The sequence below is a fragment of the Schistocerca piceifrons genome, chromosome 1 (assembly GCF_021461385.2).
Source record: "Schistocerca piceifrons isolate TAMUIC-IGC-003096 chromosome 1, iqSchPice1.1, whole genome shotgun sequence".
Lineage (NCBI taxonomy): Eukaryota > Metazoa > Arthropoda > Insecta > Orthoptera > Acrididae > Schistocerca > Schistocerca piceifrons.
Window position 1 is genome coordinate 201,994,955 of NC_060138.1, and position 13,339 is coordinate 202,008,293.

The window sequence follows — 13,339 nt, forward strand, 5'->3', positions numbered from 1 at the left end:
GACTGCTCTAGTATTTAACTTCAGAGTTTCAGAGCGTTCATTTATGCATCCTGAAAGGTATTTCCTGACGACATCTGTAAGTGAAGTTACTACATTTAATCTTGTTTTGGGTGCATATTTCATCTGTTCTGCACTGTTTTCAGTGTGTTAAATCAGTTGTTCTTGGCTTCCCTCTCACATAGACTGATGAGATGTGCTCAAAGCTTGTTTGTACTTTAGGTCCCTATATTCGCACTCAGTTAGGACACCGTTGCCTAGCTGGCAGATGCACTCCACTTAGCAGTCTCCATTGGTTCTTAACAAAATTTTATTCTTGTCCTTATTTACTAATCTACTATGCAAGAGTACATAACAGTGTGTGTAGGCGTGCTGTGCACACCGTGTCCAAACTTTCCATCTGGTTTCCATTTCATCAGGATGTCAAGAAATGGGAGTGTTGCATCCTGTTCCACCTCCACGGTAAATTGTTGGTTGGGGTGAAGTGAGTTGACATTATGGAGAAATTCACTTAAGCGGTCCATGTGGCCAAATGACAAACATGTTGTTCATGTAACAGTAGGCTCTGGAGCAAGCCCAACTAAAACCAACATCTCTCTTCCATTACTTGGGTGGTATGTTTGTTGTGTGGCCACACGCATGACACAGCTTAGGTGAGTTTCTCCATAACCACAACTTGCTTCGCCCAACATACAGTTAACCATGGAGGTGGAACAGGATGGTGCTGTCCTGTTTTTTGATGTCCTGGTGAAATGAAAACTAATTGGAAGCCTGCACACACTGATTTGTATGTACATGTTCACATGTGTACGCAGGGTACAATCCGTGTGCAACCAAAACAGCCTTCCAACCGAGCTGACCCACCTGAAGACAACATTACTAAGAAATGGATATAACAGCAAGCAGATAAAGTGTACGCTTGGACAGATTCTAGCTATGCAACAGCAGGAAGAAAAGAGGAGATAAATTTCTAGTGTGCATCTCATTTGTAGGCAATACACAAGAAAAGTCAACAGAATCTTGGAGCAACATAGTATTAAATGTGTATTTACCCATCCTTAAGATTCTGTACAGTATGATCTAGGATTTTTCAAACCAGTTGTCAACCAAATCCCCTGCCAATTTTGCGACATACATATTTGGGGAACTGTAAACACTGTAGAAGAAAGGCGCTGTGAATATAAACACCACACTGAATTATGCCAGACCACCAAATCAGCTGTGGCTGACAATAATATAGAGTGTCGCCATATTGCAGATTACAATAAAACCAAGATACTGAGGCAGTCTTCCTCCTGCTTGGAATGTGTGATGAGAGGCCACTGAAATTAGGATCCAAGACAGTCTAATTAACAAAGATAGTGGCCTACAACTGAATTAGGCAAGGAACCCTTCACAGAGCCAAGAAAAAGAAAAGCGTTAAGTGTACAGTGAGGTGTGCACCCAGTGGTGATAATGCTGTTGCTGAAGACCACAGTTTGCTGCCAGGTGTTTAGTGACAAGGAACAGAGTGATGGGTAGGGTAATCACTAAGATATTTGGGACATTGACATGAACAGAGCAGTAGTCATCAGGAGCCGCACAAAGATGCCAATGAGGCTGTTTGCCGAAATATCACGGAGAACTTAATGACTCGATGTGGGTGGAACTTGAGAGCTCTACAACTTAGCACATCTTGCTAGAATGACTTAATTAAGAACACTCTTCCAAACTTTATACAGGATATGTCCCTACAAATAAAGAGGAAGTGTCTGGTTATTCTTGATGAGTATCCTGCAAATTACATTCATGTTGTTCAAGATCCTCTGGATGATTCCTATCATGTCAGTCAAATAGGTAGGGTTGGATCAATTCTGTGTCCTGTACATTCCCCAGATCTCAACCCTTTGTATTATTAATTAGGGGTAGGGTAGGGAACTAAAACAATTGATTTTATCAGCAGAAAATTCCAGATCCATAGGCTCTACATCAGGGGTGGTCAAGATTTCGGCTTGTGCCTGCACCCGAGTGCCAAAGTGCTTGACCTCACCATACATTTCCCCTAGTGCGTTAACACACTGTGTGAGTGCAAGGAAGGGGAAGAGGGGAAAACAGTGAATGTGCCACATTTAAATGGCAATGCAGTTGCATACAACTTGATTTTATATTTAACAGTTGTCAACAACATAGCTCACAAACAAAACAAGTTTTCAGTATGATTTAATTAATTTTGGTACGCTAAATACATATTACTATTTTTATCTGCTTCAAACTGTCAGCATATGGACAGAGACAGACAGTTTCATTAAGTTTCACAAAGTTGTCTCACAATCATGGCTTATTTAGTTTCATTTTGGAAAAAAGGTCTTTGACATAAATATGTGGATGCAAATATTTTAGCACTTTTGTGACCCCATAATGGAAACTTGGAAACTTTGCCTGAGGAAAGCAGTGTAAATGTTCTGTACAGTTTTAAAGTAAAGAGATTTGTCATTATAACTGGATTTACCTTGCAGGTCAGTCAGTTACATCTGCACCTGCATGGAGGCACTTTCAAGTGAAATGGCAAAAGGTCTCAAAAACAACTTGCAGACAGATGTGAGATGGACAGTGTCCTCAAAACCTTTATAAAACTATCCTTGTAATTTGTTCAAGACCATAATGAATTCTTCAAATCTCCTATTTTCTTTAATGCCTGTGACCTTAGGCAGCTGGACTGTCTTTGTCAGAATGTTTCGCTCTAACAACATGATTTTCTTGTTAAATGTACCCCAACTAATCAGAAAGAAGGTACCGTGCAGTGTCTTTTTGTGGGCACTGTGCAGGAAACTCCATGTAAAATGTGAAGTCTGCAATCTATTTCATATGTGCTATTTTTCATTCCTGCACTCCTTTTTCCTTCATAAATTCAGCAATAGTGAGTTTTAAATTGAAAAATCATTCCAGGAATGCCCCTTGACCCAACCAATGTACTTTGCAGTAACTTATGAAGTCTCCATACTCTTTGTTAAGTTCCATGAAAATCGTTGCAACTGCCAATGGAATAATGTGTGTGGATTCAGAAATTTTACTATTTATATCATCAATTTCTGCACCTGCTCTATGCCTGCAAATTTAGCACAAACTGTTTCTTGATGTACGTAAAATGAATCCCGTCTGGCAATCATTGTTATTTTTTGCTCTTTTACTGTCAATTAAATCTTTAAATTCTTTCTGTGTGGTACTCTAATGTAGTTTTGTAGCAGGTATGCAGTACCCGTTGCTTATAGGAAATGACAATTCGTATTCATCTCTTCTTCTGTTATTCCCATTCATTTTAAAGGATTTGATAGATTGCTAGACTGCCTTTTTTGTGGCAAACAGTCACAGGACCTGTGAATGACATTCATACCACAAACAAATATCGAAGAGTAAACAGGACTGACACCACGATTCTTCTGAACTCGGGTAGTTGTGCTGACTGAATAATGCCGCACTGCAACCCTAAATGAATCGTTGTGCCATTTCGGCTACTTTCAAGAAGGGCAGAGCAAAACTGAGTGACAGGCTGGGCTTTGGCCCACCTGTGGCCTGCCTGTGACCCACACAAGCTGCACATGTGAAGTTTGGCATGCTAGCCCTGCTCTACATCATTGTGGCTTCTTGATACATCTAGGCATATATGAAATGATGTGGCAGTCCACGATCTGACGAGTGGAAATGTGTAGAAGCAAGCAGAGGACATTGTGACCATGAGTTGTGAATTTCTAAATTGATATTGTAAAATGTTCTTTCTTCAGAAATTACAAAATGAAGAATTTGTGGATATATATTTATGAGTGTGAGAAAGATTTATGTTGTGTACAGAAAAATTCAATAAACCACTGGAGAAAAGAGAAACAGCTGTATGGAACTCAAGAGCTCAGATTGCAACCCAGTACTAAGCAAATAAGGGAAGGCTGGTAGATGGAAAGAATATATAGAATGACTATTAAAGGAAAACAAACTTTGAAGGCACTATTATGAAAAGTGAAGAGAGAATTTGTGAAGATGACATGGGTGATGTATACTGTGAAGACAGTTCGACAGAGCACTGAAACACCTAAGTCTGAAGAAGGCACCTGGAGGAGACAACATTCCCTCAGAAGAGGGAGAATCAACTATGATATTGTCATCCCATTTTGTATGAAGAATATATGAGGCAGGTGAAATAGCCTGAGACTTTAAGAAGATTGTCCAAATCCCAGTACCAAAGAAGGCAGTTGCTGCCAGGTGTTACTATTATTGAACTATAAGTTTCATAAGTCATCATGAAATAATAACTCAATTATTTCAGAAGAATGGAATGTTTGGTAGAAGCTTCTCTGGAGAATGATCAATTTGTGTTCTGGAGAAATATAGGAACACTTGAGCCTATACTGACCTTACGATTTGTCTTAGAAGATATGTCGAAAAAAAGGCAAACCCACATTTATAGATTTAGAGAAAGTGTTGATTACCAGACACTATGAAAGGCTATCTTGAACTTGCACTGAAGCAAGGAAAAGTTTGAAAAAAGAATTACACTTCAGAATAAATAAAAACTTTGCTGTTTGCAGACAACTTTGCGATTCTGTGTGAATTGGCAAAGGACTTGGAACATCAGTTGATTGGAATAGATGGTCCTGTGGAAAGATATTGTAAGATTAACAGTAACAGAAATAAAGTCAGGGTAATGGAGTGTAGTTGAATTAAATCAGGTGCGGTTGGAAGTAGATTACGAAACTTACATTCTAAAGCAGAAGAAAAGTTTTACTATGTGGAGATCACAGAAAATGCCATATATGCTTTCACAAGTCAAATTTTGAATGATCTGAATAACCGAACACCTCCCATTGGGATTTTTTGTGATCTCTCAAAGGCTTTTGATTGTGTAAATCATGAAATTCTGCTAGACAAGCTCAAGTATTGTGGCATGAGTGGGACAGTGCACAAATGGTTTAATTCGTACCTAACTGGAAGAGTGCAGAAAGTTGAAATAAGTAGTTCTCGTAACATGCAAAGATCAGCACATTCCTCAAACTGGGGAACTATCAAGAATGGGGTTCCACAAGGGTCAGTCTTGGGTCCTTTGTTGTTCTTATTATATATTAATGACTTGCCATTCTATATTCATGAAGAGGGAAAGTTAGTTCTCTTTGCTGATGATACAAGTATAGTAATCACACCTGAGAAACAAGAATTAACTGATGAAATTGTCAATACTGTCTTTCAGAAAATTACTAAGTGGTTCCTTGTAAACGGACTCTCACTGAATTTTGATAAGACACAGTACATACAGTTCCGTACAGTGAATGGTATGACGCCATTAATAAATATAGACCTTAATCAGAAGCATATAGCTAAGGTAGAGTATTCCAAATTTTTAGGTATGTCATTGATGAGAGATTAAATTGGAAGAAACACATTGATGATCTGCTGAAACGTTTGAGTTCAGCTACTTATGCAATAAGGGTCATTGCAAATTTTGGTGATAAACATCTTAGTAAATTAGCTTACTACGCCTATTTTCACTCACTGCTTTCATATGGCATCATATTTTGGGGTAATTCATCACTGAGGAATAAAGTATTCATTGCACAGAAGCGTGTAATCAGAATAATAGCTGGAGTCCACCCAAGATCATCCTGCAGACATTTATTTAAGGATCTAGGGATATTCACAGTAGCTTCTCAGTATATATACTCTCTTATGAAATTTGTTATTAACAACCAAACCCAATTCAAAAGTAATAGCAGTGTGCATAACTACAATACTAGGAGAAAGGACGATCTTCACTATTCAAGATTAAATCTAACTTTGGCACAGAAAGGGGTGAATTATACTGGCACTAAAGTCTTTGGTCACTTACCAAATAGTATCAACAGTCTGACAGATAACCAACAAGTATTTAAGAAGAAATTAAAAGAATTTCTGAATGACAACTCCTTCTACTCCATAGAGGAATTTTTAGATATAAATTAAGAAAAAAATATTAAAAAATAAAAAAAAAATAAAAAAAAAAATAAAAAAACACAAAAAAAAAAGTTGTTACATTAACTTAAGTATGTTGTTAAATTAACCTAATTATGTCATGTATTGGAAAATTCGACTCGTTCCACATCATTACGAAATATCGTATTCATGATCCATGGAACTAGTATTAATCTAATCTAACTTAAAATACCAGAAGTAGAGAGAATATTTAATGCAGTATTGCAATAGTGTTAGGAGCTTTTCTGAAAGAGAACTTTGTTAACGTCAAATATAAATTTAAGTATTAAGAAGTTTTTTCTGAAAATGTTTGTCTAGACTACCATCATATGGAACTGAAAAGTGAAAAGTGAGACAAGAAGAGGACGAGAGAAGCTTTTGAAAACTGAAAAACACTGAAGATTAAACGGATAGGTCAGATAACTTATGAAGAAGCATTGAATCAAATTGGGGAGAAAAGTTTATTGCACAACATAGACTAAAGGAGGAGTCAGTTGATAGGGCACATTCTGAAGCATCAAAGAATAGTTAAATTGGTAATGGAGGGAAGTGTGGCGATAAAAATTGTAGAGGTAGACCAAGACTTGGGTACAGTAATCTGGTTGAAATATATGTTGGTTGCAGTACCTATGCAGAAATAAAGTTGTTTGCAGGTGTTAGACCATACTCTGTTCAGAATTTTTCAGTGTTGATACTTCAGCAGAAGCACATGCAGGCAAGGAGCAGAATTGCCCTGTCCTGCCTGAAATGTGTGCATGATCACACATTTCCTTCAACTCACTCAGACTCAGAAACTGTTCAGCATGCAAAGATGGAACTGGCGTCAGTGTGTGCTGAAAGAGCTTCACTATGTTAACATTTTAGTTTTATTTATACAAACAATTTTTAATATGGTTACCAGTACTGAAAGTTTACAAAAATGCATTTCCTGATGGCACTGCAAAATTTTTGGCATACAAGAAGCATCTTTATGTGTGAATGTAGGTAAATACATGATGTGAACAAAAGCTTAAGAATCCATTATATTTTCAGCTGCTCCAAACCAGAACTGTGTCAAACATCTCCAACATGAGATTAATTATTCTTCACACTTACACATCAATAATTAAGTTATTGTCCGTGCGGTTTCATTATGAGAAGCTGTTTTGCTAGGTTTATAAATGACCTATTATTATGGTTTTTGATCACACTTTCTACTTATTCCTAATGTAGCAAAATAAAAAACAAAAAGTAAAACCTAGTTATTCTTGTTAAGTGGGGTGAGAAAACTTATCATATTGATTCAGAATAAAGAAGAATGGCGACACAAAATAGGTCCCCTCATTTATATTGCAAACAGTGAGAGAGAATTCTCGTGTGTAGTACAGACTGAGTTCCTGATATGATCTCATTCAGACTCAGTTGCTGAGAATAACTTTCTTATTAGTCAAAACTTGTGAAAATAGACTTTTTCCCTGCAGGTGTTTAAACCACTTGCTCCAAATGCTCTGCTGAATCTGCCTGTCCACCTACTTTGTGCTGACAGTGGAAAAACTCTCCTGACATTACTGTTGTTGCTATCACCAACATTGCCAGTTTCATAGTTTAATGGTGTCATCATTTCCTGTACTGAATTTTACAAAATTGCTTAATTGTGCCATTTTTCTTCCATGTTGTGTAATGTGTGATTTATGGCTTTAATCTTATTTTCAGAGATGTCTTTCTGTCAGCGTCAGTAGTGAGTGCTTTGACTGGGGACAGATTTTTTCCCCCCCTTACGTAATCTTTAACTTTGGCCCGTATCAGTTCTGTTCTGTGATAAAGTGGCAGGTAATAAGTGTATGCCAAGCTCTTCAGTTTCACACCTGGGGAATCATGGTCCCTAAAAATACATTAATTCCATAAGCTCCATCTTTTTAGACTTAAGTATGCCAGCTCTTCAGTTTTGCCCTTGGAAATCCTGTTATTTTATTATTATTTTTTTTTTAAATCTCATTCTTCAACATTGTGATGTTGAAGACAAACATTTATTTTCTCCTTTTCCTTTGCCTTGGTAGGTACCTTAATGGCTATACCACAGTGGCTGGGAGCATTATCGAGAACAATTAAATACTAGAAATGGGAAACACTGAAACTGCCAGATTTGGGTATTTTCTTTTTTTCCTGTAAAATGCTAAATATACCATGGCCAATAACTTGAGATAAGTTGAAAGTACCAGAGAAGCCACCTTGTGCTTTACAGTACCTTCACTAGATTCAGCAGTATGTAAGTACCTTTGTTTGTGACATGAGGAATGCTGAATGTGCCAAGCGTACCTGACCGTAGTGGTAATCATGTTATAACCTGTTTCTTGCTCACTTTCGTACTACCAACAAGAAACAGTACATTTTACTTCATTTGAGTTATTTAAAACATTAACCTTTTCTGTCTAGTGCTTTATTAAGCAAAGGAAAGGCAAGATTAGAAACTTAAAGAAGAATACTGAGCTAAGAATTCAGGAAAAGCCATATGTAATAAACAAATGGACATCTGTTCTTCAGAAATAACCAATGCAACATGATGTAAGCATAAATCATGATAATTTAACTGCAGATTGTGTAGTATAATGAAATAAAACCAAATATCGTGTAATTTCTGTGTTCAAACTGCATGATTTTCTCGTCTTAGGAATATTACTCGTGTTCCATTGACCAACAATTTAAGTGCTGAAAAATAGGACCTATTAGCCATGGTTGATTTTCTATAATTGAAATACAGGGAAAATTATTTCTCATTGTCAGTGATGTCAATATTGTATTATTTGTTAATGCTCAGAAATAAATGATGTGATGCAATGCACAGTCAGTGATTCCTATGAATTGAAGCATGGCACTTAAATGTTTACTTAAATTTTCATTTTTACATATCTTTTTAATTCTGAACTTATCACACTTTTGCAACTTTTTTCTGTCACTTTAAAAATGAAGTGAAACTGTTCTAACTTTCATTCCTTTGAATAAAATGATTTGTACTGTGAATCTTTGTGGTTTTTTCCTGATTTCTTTTTTGCACTTTCAATGTTTCCTACCTCCAGTCTATGTGGTGTTAATGTTTGCATATTTCATATTAGCAAGTCTAAGAAGCTTAGTACACATACAGGGTCTGTTCAAACAGTTCCAGAACTGACACTATGTGTTAAGGCCCATAGTGCTCAGAGCCAACTGACACTATGTGCTATATGATTGATACCTAACAGATCAGCTTACTAATCACTGAACCTGCAACAGAACCAAAAATAACATTTAACTGCTCCTGTTTTGAGAAATTGATTGCAAGTAGGATAAAGAAAAAGTTATATGGAATTGACTGCATTACTAGAGGGACAAGAGACAATCATATCTCGAGACTAGGGAGAATGCACAGTGTATGGGAGAAGAATAATATTTTAAATAGCAATTATGTGGTTCAGTAGTAGTTGTGCAGATTTTTGTCGGTCATAAGAAAGGATTCTTGCTTTAAGAATGTCTTCAATGCCTGTTATGGGATGTGGTGGCAGAATGTCTGTTGTAAGAGTTGAGGTTGCTCTGTTTGCTGCTGGGTTTAGTATGATACTTGTCATCATGTGTGTGAGGTATGCAAGTGACTAACTGTATCTTCTTTTGAAATTCCTTTGCCATTCAGTGATGGTTTGCTGAAATAAGTGCATCCTCATTATAGGCATTACTGTTTTATGAACTACATGTCAAAGCATGATATTTATGATAGAATCTAGACAGCCCACTTTTGCGTATTTGTTTAGAGTGTTTTAGAAAAAATGTCCCATACTCATGCTGTGCTGGTTAAAAATAGAAGGGAAAAGTCCCTATTAATGATTCTGTGGGCTGTGAACTACTAAACAGTGAAATAGAGTCCTAATATTCTGTGAAGATTATGCAAATGTGGTATGTGGCTATGGTTTACGCAGTATCTACAGTTTTTATAACAACAACCAAGTACACGGGAAAACACAACTGCAGTGACTTAGCACTAGTGTTACACATGCACTCGAATGTTAACTGAGAAAGAACAGTCCAAGCTGAGTATGGTAACAGGCAAAGTTTGCTGTAGCAAAATCGTATCGCGGAACTGCCCTAATCAGCAGGTTGAATCTGTAAGGAGTGTGAATGACGCAAGAGAGAGCAGGTCCACGCTGGTGGCATGCAGACGTTGGCAGCCCTAGCAGCAAGTGAAATAGGCACTATTATTTTGGTCTCTCACTGGCGATGCCAAATATGTACTCTGCATTTGTGGTAGCAGTACAAGCAGATGTACTGCCACAGTTTAGCCAGCAGTATCAATAAGTCACACCAAAAGACATCCTCAATGCCGCACTCCATCTGGAGATGGACATGGAAGGTCATTGCAACAAAGACAAGGCCTTGTACAGTTAGCATGCTTGATGTGGAGAAATGATTGGTGCACTGAGTAGAGATGATATTGTAGAAAGTGTGCAAAGATTTAGAGTTGCTGAAGGCATAAACCACAATCTTGCATGACCAACTCTTCATGAGTAGTTACTTTATCATGTCGTTTACAGGCTGTACCAGATCTCAGACCTCAGGATTGCCATGCCAAATTACAGTTCTACCAGTGGATTCTAAGAAGTAGTAGTAGTGATGATCTGCAGTTCAGGCTCTCATTTTATTTATGTGTGAAGTAGGATCCACCACAAAGTGGGACAATAAATTACTGCAATAATCACATGTGGGCAGATGGAAGTAAGGCATTGTATAACCTTTAGTATCAGTTTGGGTAGGAACTGAGGGTGGTAGATTCATAGGATCATACACTTTATCAGCCAGATTAGCAGATGCCATTTAATACAAGTTTCTATGTGAGAAATTACCCATACTATTGGAGAACTTCACCCTCGCAATAAGACTATGGATGTGACTTATGCACAGTGGGACAACACCCCACCCCTCTTTCTTCATCTTGTTTTACAGTACCTAACACAAAAATTACTAAACAGTGAATTGATAGAGATGGTCTCATAGTATGAACTTCCCATTCTTTGCCTTTATCCCTTGGATTTCTGGCTGTGGGGACATTTAAAGGCATTGATGTGTTCCACACCAATCAACACTGGGTATATTCTACAGTAGTGTGTGTACTGTGTATGTTACCAAATTTGAGAGCAGCCAGGTGTGTTTGCACAGTTTTGTGATTAAATGAGGAGGGAGCTATATGTAAGAGTTGACACCATACTGAGTGCCATATTGAGCATCATCTCTAGTGTCAGCAGATGACTGGGTACCACAGGGCAGAATGGGTCATCTCCTAACAAGTATTTGTTTCCAGACAAATTTTGATTGGATATTTTTCTAATTGTGATTGATCTTATTTCCAGTATAAAGTGTGAACCTTGGGTTCAGTAACAGTTTTATGGAAACAGCTATAGAAGAAAGCTGAGGATCAGTCCACAGTATTGTGTAGATAATGGAACCCTCTGCCAGGCACTTAAATGTGATTTGCAGAGTATCCATGTAGATGTAGATGAACACACATGCTTCATTATGTACAGTCAACTAAGCCAAATGATAATATGTAAGAACATTGATCAGTTGCTGCACCATTATCTGAAAACTGTTGATTTGTGTACTGCTTTGGATCATTCATCTGTACTTGGTCTTAACAATACAATGATAATTATCCGTAGTAATGTTTTTCCTCAGGTTCAATGGATGAAAATACCTCAGGGTCTTTGGAAGACTGTCTGCCTCCACAGCTCCAGTTGCTGGTACAGAAAGCTCTTGAAGACATTAGACAACAGTCAAAAACTAGTGCATAACTTTCTTTCAGTTTGCACCTGCCAGTTGTATATGGATTCCCATAAGCTATACAAGATATGATTCTTCCTGCCTAAAGCCAGCATCTGCTGAAACAGCTGTGATTCCCTTTTTTGTTTATGTGTATTGTATTTAATCATATATTATATAAATGTTAATATTTATGTATATACAATAAATGTTTTCTTTTGCAATCAGGTGTAATATTTTCAATTTATGTTGTCAGACTTTTATACACTCGTGTGTCTCCAATGCCCTAGCTGGCTACATTGTCCTCTTGCTCTAACTTGGTGCTGCAGATATTGTATACGTTGAGGATGGGGCATAACTAACTATCTGTAACTAGAGAGGCTTACTTTGGGTCAGTACAATTTTTCAGTCCTAATGTAGGCACACTTAGTTCCAGAAGCTAGATAGTGTGTCACATTTTACTTTTATATGTGTGTATTTGCAGAATTACAGGGTGTTAATTGTAAATTGGCAGATTTCTGCCGGGCGAGTGAAGGAAGCAAGCAAGCAAGCCAGCAAGCCTGGCCCTGACGTTCTACATCAACATCAACATCAACATACATACCCCACAAGCCAATGTATGGTGTGCAGTGAAGGGTACACTTTGTCACTACTAGTCATTTCCTTTCCTATTCCACTTGCAAATAGAGCAAAGGAAAATGACTGTCTATATGCCTTCGTGTGACCCCTGATTTCTCATATCTTATCTTCATGGCCCTTACATTAAATGTGCATTGCCAGCTGTAGAATCATTGTGCAGTCAGTTTCAAATGCTGGCTCTCCAATGCAGTCTCCAGCAATCCATCTTCCCTTCTCATCCTGTACAGGAAGTCTCCACTGACCCGCAACTCTGGGTGACTTTCCTGAGATCTACACTTTTTCCTAGACCTCTCCTCCAGTCCTTTTCCCTCACCCTTCTTCCTTCCCCTTAAATCCTTCTGCCTGAAGAAGGAGCCACTGGCTCCAAAAGCTTGCTGATTACGGCATTCTTGTATGTGTGTGTTCTGCCGCCACTTGGTGAGTAGATTTTTTCTCTCTCTCCAATTAAATAATTTTGTCAGTAATTGATTGTTTTCATTGTTATATCTGTACAAGTAGTTTTTCTGAAAATCGAAAACTTGCGTTTATTGTCAGTTTTCTTAAGAGAAAGGTCAAAGTAGTTAATGGAACTCTCTTTTTCAACTTCTGCAGTGAAAGTTACTTTTGGATGCATGCTACCTATCGCTTGGGCAAATGTGTTGGCCTCTCTGATGTCACCCTCTATCAGTAATAAAATGTCATCAACATACCATTTATAATAAATCTTTTATCTGTGGAAACTTGGCAAAAATATTTACATTGTAAATCGTTCTCAAAAATATCTCCTAAAGTATTAGACTATTACCCACCCCAAGCCCATCTTTTCGATAATATATTTTGTCATTGAAGGTAAAAAAATTGTAAGCTAAAACAAAATCTAGAAATTCAAACAGTTCTGTACACTCTACAGTACTGATCTTGTTATGGAACAGGAGATTGTCTAATAATTTCAATTGTTATTTTATTGGGACATTACTGTAAAGGTCTTTTTACATCC

At 37.5% G+C, this 13,339-nt stretch overlaps 1 protein-coding gene across 1 annotated transcript in view; it reads left to right on the forward strand.

The window, feature by feature from the left end:
* Nucleotides 1–11,948, forward strand: part of LOC124800105 (coiled-coil domain-containing protein 149) — a 58,268-nt gene extending 46,320 nt beyond the window's left edge. The window contains exon 12 of the mRNA XM_047262970.1: nt 11,641–11,948. Within this exon, the coding sequence (XP_047118926.1) occupies nt 11,641–11,756 (116 nt within the window). The 3' untranslated portion in view covers nt 11,757–11,948. The remainder of the gene's footprint in view (nt 1–11,640) is intronic.
* Nucleotides 11,949–13,339: the final 1,391 nt, after the last annotated feature.